At 40.6% G+C, this 15,837-nt stretch overlaps 1 protein-coding gene across 3 annotated transcripts in view; it reads right to left on the bottom strand.

Annotated features, from left to right (window-relative positions):
- The window catches only part of snrka (SNF related kinase a), a 48,939-nt gene that overhangs the window by 24,524 nt on the left and 8,578 nt on the right, over nucleotides 1–15,837 (bottom strand). For all 3 annotated transcript variants that reach the window (XM_076737166.1, XM_076737167.1, XM_076737168.1), the window contains exon 3: nucleotides 1,824–1,965. In XM_076737166.1, the coding sequence (XP_076593281.1) occupies nucleotides 1,824–1,965 (142 nt within the window). The remainder of the gene's footprint in view (nucleotides 1–1,823; nucleotides 1,966–15,837) is intronic.

Genomic DNA, 15,837 nt, shown 5'->3' on the forward strand with positions numbered 1-15,837 from the left:
TGAAAAAACTGCATCATGAATGTTTTCTTGATTAAACCTGGCCACAGTTGTTAGAGAAGCTGTCAATTTATACTGCTTCAAAGATTAGCCCAGTGTAGCTTGAGAGAATTAATTACTACAAAATTAAGAGTGTGATTTACAAACACACATGGTTAATTATGCAACTGCTAATTTATTTGCCTAACTGCCTAACTTATTTTGAGTGTGAAACATGTGTTGTCGTGCAGTTGGACCGTACTGCTCTGCAGCTGGGCTGCTCAAACTGCTGGCAGTCTCTGCCAACTACAGCAGCAAATTGGTCTGCAGGGCCTGGAATAAATCAATGTGGCTACTGCCTTGTTTCAGTGCTCGTCATGTACAATCGCTGAGAGAAGGAGTTCAGGTCATGCTAGCATGCTAGCAAGTATTTTGGTAGCACAGCAACATACTCATGATGCACTTGGTTATTTAATTAAGTGATTATTTTCTTTATCATATATATTTGATATTGCATGTATTAATCCAATTTACTTTTCATACATGACTCCTTACAACATATGCCTTTCAGTCCATCATATCACAACCCACATTCATTTTCACCTGCATATCAGGTTGGGCTGTGGTAGTTGCATGATCACCACAGTGCCCTCTGACACTGTATAATCTTGGTATTGCCTATGTGAGCATATTATATTAATGAGATTGTCAGAGAGTTACGGCAGAAAACTACAAACAGTTGTGTTGTAAACAGAGTTTATCTCTACCCTGACTGAGGCCGAGGCATTTCTGAAATCCTGAGGCTCTGTTTTCAGGTTGCTGCACATCCTAGCCTTAACCTCCTAGGGAAAAAAAACTCTGTATCTCCAGCAAGTAAATACATTGTAGTTAATAAAGGCAATAATCAAAAACAGCTGAAAAGGTAGCAATTTGTTTGATGACATATTTCCACAAAAGAGCTCTTGCACAACATTTTCTTCATATTGAGGCTCAACAACCCACTGTATACATTTATAGATATGAGAAATGAAAAATGTCTGTGGTGGAACATACTGTATTGTTGCTGACTTAGCTGCAGTTGAACTTATTAAAATTCTATTATTTAGTGTGAATTGACTCAGTAATGTGTTTGAGCGGTATGACAGTATATGCAACAGTAGAAATCTGTCCACTGGTGGGGATTCTGCAATGCCATTTCCACTGCAGGAGCCATATTGACTCACTGTCATTTACAGTGCATGCACTGCTACCCTGCTACACAGCTAGCAAGTGGACGTGTTGATGACATTGCACGAGTGTTGCTACTTGAGTATAGCGACTTGAGCTTTACTAAAAGTTAAATAATTGTTGTTTTATTGAGTTGTGATATATCATATGCAAACATTTTTATTGGAAAGGTGGAGCTATGGCAAGCATAGCACAATGTGGCCTCTGCCATACTGTGACCAGCTGTAAGCTACAGTAACTACAGTATGGATACAGGTCAACTCCCTCTGCTACAAATGGCAGGTCATGTCTGCTCAATGCGATTGGCTGTTGGCCAAACCACTTAAAGGGTATGTCAACTATAAGAAGAGACAAAAACAGAGGGATAAAATTGGGACATATAAACTAATACAAAGAGGGATATAGTGGTGTAGTGGTGAGGCAAAATAAGAAGTCCAGACATGATAGCCAACACTGGAGGAATAGAGTAGGAAATGAAAAGGCACAAGACCAAGCTCAATATTCTAACATGTGTTATTGTGAAAGTCTGTTAACCATCAGATTTATTTCAAATGGTATCCATCAAAAAGAGAGTAGACAGAGCAGGTCGTTATCCTGTTTGCTATGCATGTATCACTCACTCTTTGCAGGTGCTGGAGACATGGGCTGGTACAGTGTATTTACAGTCCATGATCATGGTGAGGGTCTCGCTGTCGTTAGCCTCCTGGAAGGGTGGCTGGCCACAGACCAACATGAACAGGATCACACCGAGACTCCAGATGTCTGAGGCAGAGGGAACCAAACAGAAATGGAATTAGAAACCATGTGTGCTGCCAGGCAAATACACGTTGATTTTTTCTAATTACAGCATACATGATCAAACCATACGTAAGCATTAAACATTTCTATGTGGTCAGAATGGAGAAATCATACAAAATATAGCTCAGGGCAGTCTCCCCCACTTAAATTTTGTATTTTTTAATACTTTATGACATGTCATCTACTGAGAAAACCACACACATTTTAATGTGCTCAAACTTCAATAAAAGAGCCAACTGGAAAAGCTGACGTATGAAATACTACTAAACCTTTTGTAGCATGAGAAACACAATTCTGCATCTACACAAAGTTGAAATAAGGATTTGTCATGAATGTTTGACAACTGGTACATTTTTACAGTTTTATCATGCAGAAAGTAATATTGGTGACTGTCCACGCTTAATCTTTGGCCTGTAGATCTGTTTAAATTTAAAATCCAACACAACAATCAATGCTACAGAGAAGTTAAAGCCCTGTGACAGCTGATCCTGCTGTGCAGACATCATCACTAATTGATGCTTGAGTAGTGGGATGTCTCATTTTACAAATATGCTTTTCATTAATACTCCATAGTAGTCATAATAATATGACTACTATGGAGAGGATGCCATTGAATGAAAACAAGGAGACAATTAAGGAAAGTGGAATGTGCTCAGAGTTTGGTAAACGACAGGGATGGAGAGAAGTGTGAGAGGAAAGCAGTCAATGACGTTCTTTCCTGCCTCCTCTAACAGCAGTCTCGTCACAGGCGGTACGGCTACGCATAAATAAGTGGCTGGGCATTTGTGTCCATAACATGTCCATTTCACTGAAATGTGTGTGTGCATGCTTATTCAAGTGTGCATATCTGCACTTGCTAGCTGCACCCTGAGAAAGCGACCTGTCAGCATGCAGAAGCACTGGGCCATACAGACTTTATTCAACCCAATACACATGCATGTACACACATGCACACCTCGCTCCAGCAGTGTAAACATTGGTAACAGAACTAACAGCAGGCGGGTGAGAAACAGCCTCCAGGATGGAGCTGGGACAGCAAACACCTTCATGTCACTGCTTATAGTATACAGTGTCCTTCGCTCTCTCTCTTACATACACACACGGCAGATACGGATATTTGAGCAGGTTCATTAAACACATGTTCGAATACTACTTCAAAGCAAACAGCACGGATATCTGTCCTAACATACAAACATTTGTGAACATTTCCATCTCCAATCCCCTCTTCAGCAGAGAAGCAGAGCCAGCTCTCTCAGGCTGGGAGGAAAAAAAGACATCACTGCAGCTCCAGTCAAATATTGGCAGCTCTGAAGTAATTACCATGATGAGGATTTTTAAGTAACTTTCTCATTAAGCTCAAATGCTCAGATGCCCTCAATACTTAATGGGTTGGCAGAATGGAGCCCTGATCATGCACCAGAGAAATCCAACTCTGAAAAGTAGTTTTTTTGGGGGCCGAAACACATGATAAAGACTTTTCACAGGGATTATGAAATGCTTTTAGCAGCATGCTTGGCTTGAGTTTGCTATCTGATGCATTCTAAATTGGGCAAGCCCTATCTTTAAACCCAAGTTTGTCGGGTTAGCATTGCAGGACTTACCCTTAGGCCAAGCAGTGCTGCGTATAATTAAACTGAGTGATCATTCAGAAAGTGAGCAGCAGAATGAGCTACACTCATAGTTCTTTTGAGAGTGCTCTTTTGAGGCAAAGGCTCAACTGATTGAAGCAAACGTGATTTGTTTGGTTTAGATTTTCATACAATCAATGAAATCCAATCTCAAGACACATATGTGCTCCACCAACATGGCTGACTGACACTACTGCTCTAACTCATGCCTATGGAGCTATCCTTGGCTCTATTCCAGCTCTGAGTGGCACTCTCACCCTGTCACTCACAACCATCAGGGTCAAGGTCTCTGCTACATCAAGCATGGCAGAGAGAGGCAAGTTTTATACCAATTCCATTTACCCATTAACATTGGACCCAGCATGCATAAGGAAGCAGCTGTGGCAGACAGCGGTCCACAGTTTCAGCATGTATTCTGAGAGTCCCCACAAGCAAAACACAGGCTATGTAGCAGTTTAGAGGATAATTCGTGTTTTCTGTCTGACTTCCAGATGGCATTTGTTCTGAGAGAACGCAAAAGTGAAATGCATTAGTAACACAGAGCCTTTGACTAAAGCTTAACAAATGGGGTGTTACAGGGACAACAGAAGCAGCTGATGAATTTGTCTAAAATGAAAAACATATCAGTACAGTCACTGTGTTCCTAACCCGACTGAAGTACCTGCAGTGGTTTGGTTTGACCAAAGTTTGTGTAATGGCTATTAGTCAACCACACCAGGCCTTTCATTTCAAGCAAGTTAATGGACCAAAGAGCTGCATGAATACGAGGTAATGACACAACTAGTGTACAGCATGTTCAAAGAACAGCTGGCATACATTTGCAGGTGCTCACTGTGCTCAAAATCACCACATCTGAAATATTTTAGAAACCTACCCCTCCTGAAATATGAACAGACGTGTTCATATTGAGGATGATGTTGATGGATGACGAGAATGGTTAACTCAGCATGACATGAGTGTAGCATCTCATTGCTCAGTGTACCAATTAGGCCTCTGGAATGTGTTGACAAACTCAGGATCAGCAGGCTCTGCTGCTGTTCTCTGAGGGAGGCCAAGTGTTTGTGTTTAAGCTGGGGCACATTCATACTTTAATTAATCATGTACCCATATAACAATTTTTAGATCCATGCGTGTATTAGACAGCAATTCCTTTGTAAGAGGACTTGTGTGATTGATTACCCTAGCACAGCATGCAGATCTTATGGGGAACTCCACTCATTTCACACATTAAAGTCTGTTTCCAGGTGTTGGGGAGTACGACAACATACATGGAGACATATGCAAGTCTAGCATGAAGGAGAAACACTCCATGGGCTAAGGTAAGCTCTGTAGGAATTAGCTAAGAGAAAAGTAGGAATGCATCACCAATCTGCTCACCAGGTATCGGTGCCATTACTGACCTTATTAAGCGGACTGGCCACGACATGACAAGCCCACGCCAAATACAGTTTCTTTGCCAATGCCCAGAATTTGCAGTGTTTCTGCTATTAGTTACATTTTTTCTATCTCTCACAGCAATATACACACATACGTACTCGGTCTTCATGTGATGCTTCACTCTCCCAGCATATGAAACTACAGCTGGCAACGTGGCAAAATCAATGTATCGTGTCTGTCTTGCAGATAAATGTACTCTATCAACATTCAGGGCTGCCAGCATTAAAACAAAAACATTTCTTTCTTTTCACAGGACTCTAATGCCCAAATGCCCCAACAGTATGCAGACATGGCAACCTTGGCTTGAAAGCCAAACAGTGGAATGACACATTTCAGCCAAACTACTATGAGACTGATCTGAGAGGTTGACATGCTAACAAATAAACCATCAATTACAGCCCATAAAATTGTCTGAAAGAGTGTAACCAAGAAACAAGCATTTGCTGTAAGAGTCTGTTAATTAAGCAAACTCTCTGAATGACATGCATCTTATGACATTTTATTTGTGGTTAGTAGGCTGCTAAAGATACATTTATTTTTCCTGCCTCTACCTACTTTATACCTTTTTTATGTTTCAGGCACAAGATGCCTGGCAGTCTGGCTAAAAAGAAATCAATACCTAAAAAGGGTCTTGGCTCTAGCAGAACAATTTAGTGTGCTCCTGTACACTTTGGACTTAATTACAATTCTCCTCTGTGTGTGGTCTTGCTTTGCGTTCAGGCCTCCAACTTTCAACACTGTTAATAAACAGTATGGCAGCAAATAGAAATTTGTTTTCACTTTACACTAATGCCTAGTGCACATGTACAAGGGTATTACTAGGTATCAGAAGCCTGAAAGAAAGCCATTACTGGAAGGCTGCCTGCAACTAGAGGTAACGTAGGTAGACGGGTCTGCGTCATAGGACTGTTGGACTATGTAGCAGTGACCTCCGTAGAACATTCTGATGCCTCTGTTCCTCAATGAAAGTGAAAGAGCAAGTAGGCATTTATGTGTCAACATATAAAGAGTCCTGTTAGCAAGGTTAGCATCAGCACTATTTCAGTCGTGTACGCCATTTCACGAAATTGCCTCATGTAGGAATAATGGTGCCAAAACTTCTGTTCTCCCTGTCTACACGTCAACATTGCAAACAGAGTTTTTGAATATCTTCACCCTGGAGGGAGTTTTCCAAAAGAAGTTTGATGAAAGGCCAAAATACATAAAGAAAGCTACATTTGAAAAATACCTGTGCGTGTGTGGACTATTCCACAGCAACAACAGCACTGCGTCAAAAAAAAAAGAAAGAAAGAAAAAGACTTCATTCATTTCAATAAGCAACCTGTTCTACAGACCATCATATACATTTCCATATCCATGTAATGTAACATTAATATCCTGTACCATGTTCTTTATCATGGAGCATTGTGCTAATTTGTTGCTTCCTTCATCAGAGGCTAGCTAGAGGACAAAATTATTGTTATAATTTAGGGCTGTACGTATCAGTTATTTTCGTTAATGATTAATCTGCCTAATTTTGTCTTTAAAGTTTAAAAATTACGAAAGATGTCCATCATAACAGTCCAAAACCAAAGAGATCATGATGATTGTAATAAAAGCCAAAGAAAAGCAGCAAAAATGTGGAAAATGACTCAAATTACTAATCAATTATCGAAATATCAAGGCCATCAACTTGCTAATTAATTTCATGTTGATCAACAGATTTGAAAGATTAATAAGGAAACTGTCTCAGCTCTACAGCAATTAACTTTGCAGTGTTGGACAGTCCATTATCAAAGAATGATAAACTCTAAAAGAGACAATTTCTGATTTTAGTGGCATTTCCTCTCGGTAACATCCGAGTTTCCAAAGACATGTTCAATAGAGACTGCTGAAACCAGATTGGCCCAAACAGTGAACATTACAGTTAGACCACATTCCATCTAAATTGTCTTAACAGCCACAGAAAACCGCAGGACAATCCAAGAGACTGAGAAGTTAAGGCACAGACGAAAATGCAGATAAAAAAACAGACTAAATGTAGTTTGAAAGACTCACAAGGACACTCACATCATTATTACATCCTTTTTGTATACCTATAATGCATTATGGTGACTGTTTACTGAGATTGTATCACCATTAATTTATTCATTATTTAAAGCTAGAAACATGGTTTGGCACAATATATAAAGTGATGTAATTTATTGATTTTTTAGGCTTTTACTGTGTATGAACACACCCACATAACAATGTGTTCCCACACAGATGTGAGGACTTCTGGTACAAGTGTAAAGAGGTAAGAACAGCAGAGAGTGCAGCACAGCTGCCAACAATGTGTGGTGGCTCAAACAGATGCAAAACTACATGCCAGATGAAAATACACCCTCGTGAACACTAGTTTGAATGTGAAATCTCTAAATTACCAACCAAGGTAAATTAAAAGAGTAAAAAAACTGAGCCAGACTTTCAGCGATTTATGGATAAGACAACAAATACAAGACAATAAACAGGAGTGACTATGACAGCAGCAACAAAATGTGGTTCACTGTGGAGACAAGAGGATACCTTTATGAATCAGAGAACAAAGAAGAAAGACATTTACAGATGGAGACTGAATGGGCTGAAAGAGAGAGATGGGAAACTTGTGTTTTATTTTGTTTCTGTCAGACATGAATGAAGTGTGTCTTCCGACAATAAAATTACTGTCTACTGTCTACAAATTACTGTCTAAGTCTGGTGGCTTTGGAGCTGTTTCTGGTTAAACAAAAAGGATCTTTCTCTTTACCAAAAAGGTCTATCTCTGTAGGGATACTTTCTATAATGCTGTCAGACACTTAGAATAACAGTCTGAGTTCATCAATGGCAGGAACAAACACTTCTAATGGGCAAACACTGAAGACATGCAAACGCCTGGAGGCATTATGTTGCAGGCTGCAGTGCTCTCGCTCAATACTGGACCAATTTTTAAAATGTTGTTCTATTTGTCACTTCACACAAAAACGTGGAAAAATAGGGTCCACAAACATAGATGATTACAGAAAACATGGATTAGCATGTGGGCCGGCACCGAATCCCTGATGGCACAGAAACTCTGAATGGGAGATGCAATCCAGTGTGCTCTGCAGCTCAAAATGAACTGGTTAGTTACCGGTTAATGGGTGCCGGATTATCGAAAGAAACTGATTGATAGACCTAAATTGATATTCCTTACCAGGACACTTCCTTATTTGAACAGCCAAGAAAAAGCTGAAGCTGAGTACCAGTACCACCTATGTGTCAGTAACCAGTGTTAATACTCTGGACAGCAGTTCACTGTGTTTCTAGCAAAAATTCCAAGAAAGTCTGTTTAAACCAGCAAACAATATTTATGTAACCTACAACCCAACAAGTCTGAAAAAAAAAAAAAATAGAGTGCAAGAGACAGAAAGAGAGAACATGAGTGGGTGAGTGAAAGAGAGACTAAACTGAGACAAAACTTTCTTTGGACCGAGTTCATCAGACTACTTCCAGAATGAAAACATGGTGAGCACAGAAGTCGCCGGTGTGCACAAATAACAAGGACAGCTGCAGTGACTTCAGGTACCTGTGGTGTGCTGTAGTGATGGACTGTCCTCAGTCTGGAGAGCCATTACTGTACTTGGCTGTCCTCTGACAGCTTGCCTGAAGCTTCATCAAGCACACCTCGGCTTTCAAAGGGGGTTTGCGCTCAGTCTGTTTATAAAAAATGGGAGGGTTGTCTGACACTTTCGAGCCTTTGTAGTCTGATGTTCCAGCAGACTTGAAGCCATCAGAAATGAGATCCAAACTTTACAGATGATACTTTCTTGAAATTGCAGTTGTACTTGTATTGGCAAAGAAATTAATAAAGCATTGTCTGAATTTTACTGAGAGAAATCAACAGTCTCTTCAGCATAAAAGAGCATCCAGGATCTCTATCTGAAATGTCAAGTCTCCAAGTTTGTCCCTTGTCAGTTTGTAATGGCAGCAAATACATGTAACACTAGTATACTCTCAACTGCAATAACCTGAAGTATAGAATTATGTGTAATGGTAAATGGACTGTATTTTTATATAGCACTTTTCCAGTCTTACTGACCACTCAAAGCACTTTCCAACATAATCCAACATTCACCGACCGACACACAGATTCATACCCCTACTCATCACACGCAATAACCATTCACATGCATACTCACACGCCACACACAGCATCAGGAGCAATTTTGGGGTTCAGGTATCTTGACCAAGGATACTTCGACATGCAGACTGCATGACTGGATTGAACCATTGACCTTCTGATGACCACTGTACCCCCTGACATGTGTTCAGGACAAGGAAAGTGAAATTTATGCAACAGCAGCAGAGTTGAAACAGGTTTCTTGGTGCATCTTCCAGCATAAGACAGCAGAATCAGGTGCTTGCTCAAGGACGACAAACTTCTAGAGGAAAAAAGGGACCGATTCACAGCCTTTCAATATGCAGACATTCTGACACGGTTGTGTCTTCATCAGACTCAAAATGCCGAAATGTGTTAAGTCTGTTGACACAATTAAAGGCTGTGGATTTACCATTGTGCTCCAGAAACTCATTGTACATGTCGTAATTGTTATCCGGATGCTACACAGTAGATGTATAAATAATGGCCGAATGGCCGAAGTTTATACCACCTCTTGTATTTTCCTTTAATGCTATTGCTCACCCACAGGCCTTTTCTTTTTTTTTTTCAGTACACAAGACCATAACATCACACGCAATGCTTCTGTCAGTTTGATTGACAGCTGCTTCACCCGCCTCCTTGGTGACGTCTGATGCCATGGGTGATCGTGACATAAGACACACTGTGATTAGTTGGGGTCATACGTGTAGTCATGCCAGTCACCCGACCAAGACACACCAAGAGTTTATGGTACTGTGATCTTTAGTTCTGACACAGTGACCATCGTTAAAAATCATGCAGTCTGATCCAGGCCTTAAGAAGAATGCTGGCAAATACTGATCATGCCTAACCCCAGACATGTAAAGATTAGGAGGACAGACATGCCACAGCTCTCCCCCACAACTAACTGATGCTCAAAAGGTTTCAAACATCAACAAAAGTGCATCTGTACCAGTACTGTTTTTGTGAAGGGTTATGAAGGATTTTTTCCTGGGCGATTCCAAATGTTAATTGTATCGCTGGGGCATATTTCTCCTCCTCGTCCAGCCAGTGAGAAAAAGAGCAACAGATGTTGAAAAGAATTTGGGCACATAGGAGCAGCCAGGATACATGGCTGCAGACAGCACATCAGTGCGTCACTGGTCAGAGGAAGATGTGTTTTGGTGTAAGAGAATATAAAATGTCTCATGTATGTGTGTCATGTATCTGTGCACATGTTGGCTAAGTGTGTGCAAGAGTGACTGAGACAATGAGAGAGAGGGTAAGAGAGTAAGCAGAGAGGATGGAGAGGAGAAACATGCGAGTGACAAGCAGAGCTGCTGTTGCTGAATATGGATGAGAGCCAGAGCCCCAGAATAAAGTGCAGCTCTCTCCTAAGCATCTCCTGCCTCATGTTGTCTCATATTAGCATGATGGCTGGGGGCTTCTCCTCTGCTCTGGATATGAAAGAGACTAAGTCCTTAACTCTTTAACTACTAACATGATCAGTAGTTCATAAGCCAATATTTTATTGATTAATCATCAGGTCAAGAAATTATGACAATATCCCTGAGCCCAACATGACATAATCAAATGTCCATTTTTATCTGACCAAGCCCTAAAAACAAGAAATAATCAGTTTACTCTCATATAGGGAAACTGGACTAAGAGTGTAGTAGTAGTCATGCTAATAGTTCTGTGAGGCTGTACGTTGGCACAACAGTGCTTGGAACAAAATGCGAAAATCAGCATCTACATGAGCTCACAACGAACGTTTTTACTATGTTCGTTATCTCAGTTTAGTGCGCTATCATGTTAATGTTTGCCAATTAGCACTAAAAACCAGTGGTGGAGAGTAACTGAGTAAATGTGGTACTTTAAGTACTTTAACTTCAATTTCAAGGAGATATTTGTACTTACTTGATTATTTCCATTTTGTGCTTCTTTACACTTATACTCCACTGTGTTTCAGAGGGAAATACTGTACTACTTGAATTTAAAAGCACTGGGTAACGGTTACTTTTCAGATGAATATTTTACAAAGTATATGAACAGGGGTGCCCAAACTCTTGTATGCTACTGAAATGGAGTACTTTAACAATGTCTTATGCTAAACACAACTTACAGCTGTGGCTGATGGGTATGCCATTAGTTTTGCAGTTATTTGGTCATTAACCAAATGTTTTTATTAGAATATAATCATCTGAAAATAACAATCATTGTGTTTTTGTTATCTTAGAATAAGATCTTTATATCTACAGAGGGAGCGGGTCCTCTTTCATGGTGTTGCACTGGCTCTAGAGAGGGGCTTTCGCATTTTTCATGGCCATCGTAGGGAAGGGGTGTTCAGTTGGTTACAATCTGCAACCTCACCACTAAAAGTCCCTAAATCCTACACACTGGAGCAGTGTATCTTAAATGGGTCATGAATGTGTGTATCAACTATTTGGGCAACTTATCCATTAGTTGAGGTATTTCAGTTTAGACTGAAGTGACTGACTGACTGACCATTTCTACCCCTAACACTGTGCTGTTAGCTTAGCTAAAAATACAGTTGACAGCATAGGCCTCTGAATGTGGTGAGAATAACTCAGTGCTTCTGTTAGCCTTCTTCCTTGCAAATAACCATGATAACAGTAAAGAATGGGAAATCTGATATGAACATTATTCCAAGCAGTGATCGTCAATCATTTCTAGTCTGCACATCTAATTAACCAAACAGCATATAATTATCCATGTTTGTCCTTGTGTTCTGTCTAACAACAGGAACGCAAAACTCGACTTATCCAGACCTATTTTCAGTGTGAGCTTGTATATTCTATGCATACTGGCATGTAGTATTACAGAAAACACTATACAGAGGCTTGACTCATGAATTTCTTTTCTTGGAACATTTAGCTACAAAAGAGATGATGTCTACCTTTTGTTCCATAAATCATCAGTGCTCCTGACCTAGTCTTATGAACATGTTTCATTTAGTCATGGCTTAGAAATGGAAAATGGGTTATGTAATTATTATTTATGTATATATTATTAATTTTGTGCTATCAATTTATTTGTGTGTGTGTGCTTATTCAACACTGTCTCTTGCGTGAGTCTGTTCCCAAGTTTGACCTAAGCCAGAGATGGAGAGATGTGGGGAGGAGAGGAAGAGACCCCCAGGGACCACAAGTGTACTACCTCACACCTGGCTCACTCACAGCAGTATTTGTTACTATAGCAACACTCCCTGACTCAAATTAGAGAATGAAGCGGGCCTCTGTCAGGCCCTCTGGCAAATCTGTCCACACATACGCACTGGCACACAATAGCATGGCAGCCCTGCACGTCGATATTTGTCTGTAATCTTTCTGTCTGACACAGTCTGGGAAAGTCGAGCATGTGAGTCTACAATTACATATTTCACACGTGCATTTTAAATGCCATATACCCAAGTGACTTACAAACAAAAGAAGCTTGAATTCATATTCACACTAGTAATGTAAGCAGTCAGTAATGAGTACAACTCTCTGCTACGCTCTGCTTGTACAAATACAATAAGGACTTGAAAACCATGAAAATAGCACTTTCTGTATTCCCATCTCAGTGTCAACAAACAAACAATGCTCTGAGAGGAAACAGGAAGGGGAGAACCCAACCCCTCTTTCCTCTATCCTCCTCCACTTCCCTTCCCCCTCCCCTACTTAGGCTTATATTTGATTCCTTTGTTTTTTCTAATTTAGTCTTCCTCTACAACCATACACCTCAATCCACTTGTCTTCACTCCATCTTCTCCAGTCATCATTCTGGAATCCTGCACCACCATCCTCCCATCCCTCACACCAAGCATCTCTCTCCTTCCTGATTTTCAACTCGTCTAAATTCTACAAAATCAGAGGGGTTATAGTACTTGACCTTTAACCACCACTCTTTTTTTTCTACTCACCTTTTAAAAATGTATTGTCTTGGGGTTGGAGCCCTCCATGTTACACTTTTGTAGTAGTTCTATTCCCAATCCCCCTTCCCCCAATTCACACACACATACATTTGCGATATCCAGAACATCCTCCTCCTCCTCCTCCTCCTCCTCCTCCTCCTCCTCCTCCTCTCTGTATTACAGGCTCACCATGATGCTTTAATTAGCGACTGTGGGATTTGTCTGTTGGCATCTTTTCCTCTCCTACTCTGCATTCAGACGTTTTGCTCTGATAAACCACCAAGCAGCTTGCAATGACAGCAGTCACAGTACCAATAACAGGGAGCCATGCTGAACAAACTGGACCAGATCAGCTCTGGGAAACACTATAATTAATAGTTTTAAGGATTTACAGTGTAGCTTTTCTTAGTACCAGTTAGTACCAGCACTAAAATGATCAAGAGTCCTGTGTTCTAAAATGGTATTACAGTGTTTGCAAAACAATTGCAAGGCTCATTTAGGAGCAGTTCAGAAAACCTTTCAACCACATCGCTCAGTCCTCACAGAGAGTTTGCTCAATTGTCCTGGAACTGCAGCTCAAAGTTTCCATGGTTCGGAGCAAGTGAGATTGTAGAAGCAAAGCAGGGATTTCTGGCACAACTTCACCTACTTACAAGGTGCACAGAGAAGAGGTTCAAAACTCCACCACACACAACTACTGAACCAAGCAACCAAACGAAATGCATCTGACAATGAAGTTGTTGTTTACAATGCAGGTTTTTGCTGCATTTCTGGGATTGTGTGACACATCACTGTGCCTTCTGCTCATTTACTATTCCCTATAAAACTATCAATATCTGATTTTTGATACTTATGGATCATCACAATTTCTAAACACAAAACACAAACTGTTGAATTGTTAGCCAAAGAAAATAAGTGTGTACATGTCATGGACAACACCTTTTTGTTCCATTGCTGGAATTTTTAATACTGTATTGTGCAGAAATCTCCCACTTAAGATGCTCAAATGAAAAAGCAGAAAGTAGACAGTATATATAATCCACTATGTAGTAAATACAGTGTGATTTCAAACAAACTAAGACTTCTCATTCATGTTGATTATAGAAGTTGAGGTTAAGAAATAGCTGTCAATAAAACCACAGGGTCCATTTAGTCCATTTCCAATAGACAAGTCTTTAGTAGGCTTTATTAAACAACAAAAATTGTCATAACTCATGCAAGAATACCACTAGAGCAACCTGCCTTACAAGTCTATTACCATTAAGTAAATCTAAAATAAAATCAAAGTCTGATAGCTTATCTCACAGCACTGCTAATGCTCACTTATTAAGCTATCAGACATTTAAATCTGATCTTAAAGTGGTCTGATCTGAATCTCTCCTGCCACCTCCTCTCAGCTTTCAGGAGGGGATCAACTTCAATTTATATGTCAGCGTTGAGTTTGACAATACATATATGTGACTAGTCAATACCACAGTCATCCAAATGACCAGATCAAAATCTCTGGAGCAAGAGTAGGATCCAAACCAACTAGCCAGCCTGTAAGTTAACAAACATGTTCAACTGCATATCAACCAGTCAGTCAATTAGCATGCCAAACAGGCAGCTGGGCCTAACCAGTGGCCTGTGATGATAGAGTGATGGGCCTCATTGCACACAGCAACACCACCTCTCATTTGTCATGGATCACTGAAAGGAATAATTACACCTAATCACCCCTGTTTCCATGCCTGCTTGCCACCCTTTCTCTACGGTGGAGTCGTACTGTGATGACAATTAAAGAACAGCTCTGTCTTTGGTTAGAACTAAGGCCAGCATCATTTCCTGTCTTCATCCCCTCTCCTTGGTCACTTTCTTCTTAAAAGCGGACATGTCCTTAATTTAGTCAGTGATTAGGAAAAGAGCTAATAGAATGTGGCTGTGATAAAATACTCTAAAATCTTCACCACTTCCATGTCAACTGGCAGTGGAAAGAGACACCGACAACAAATGAGAACACATCTGACTGATTCACTGTTTGGCTGGCTCACCAAGTGCTCACAGTGCTGGCTGCTTTATCTAGGATGTGAACTTTTGGATAAGTCAGCCAGAGAGTGCCTGTCCCACTCAAGAGCTCAGTGTGTGTATTAATAGCGTTAGTGTCAGATCCAGAGCAGACCAGACATCTGCCAGCTCAACCTGGACTGTTGTTAGGGAAGCGGAAGGGAATGGAGAAGATGACAGAGGGAAAGGCAAGCCAAAGTGACATGGTCAAGACAAAATGGAAACATCTCACACTGAGGTTGAGAACAGTTCCTGGAGCAGCGTATGGCAGCATGTCCTGTGTGACATCTCACACACCTCCTCTGCCTTCAGCTGATAACTCACTGAAGAAAATCTGTCTGTGAAATGAGTTGAAGTAGCTCAGTAGCACTAGATACAGCTTTGCAATGTGTGTGTGAGACAGTCTGAAACAGGGCGAGGTGCTACTCTGGACGGAGAATGTTTGCGTTTTAAAACATTATTTTAAAATGAAAACATATTGCAGCCACAGTGTTTGTGTGAGTTAGTTGTAGTCTATCGTGCACTTACAAATCATATTCCCTACTGCCATGCATTCAACACCAATTTCCGCAATTCCTAGGGAATGGCTGTCCTATTGGCACAGGGGAGCTTCACCTCCTAATGCAGGCAGAGGCTGGAGATCTATCCACAATTAAAATTACCATAACTCTGAATTTCAACTGATTTTCAAGCAGTTT

Source organism: Chaetodon auriga, chromosome 8 (genome assembly GCF_051107435.1).
Source record: "Chaetodon auriga isolate fChaAug3 chromosome 8, fChaAug3.hap1, whole genome shotgun sequence".
Classification (NCBI taxonomy): Eukaryota; Metazoa; Chordata; class Actinopteri; order Chaetodontiformes; family Chaetodontidae; genus Chaetodon; species Chaetodon auriga.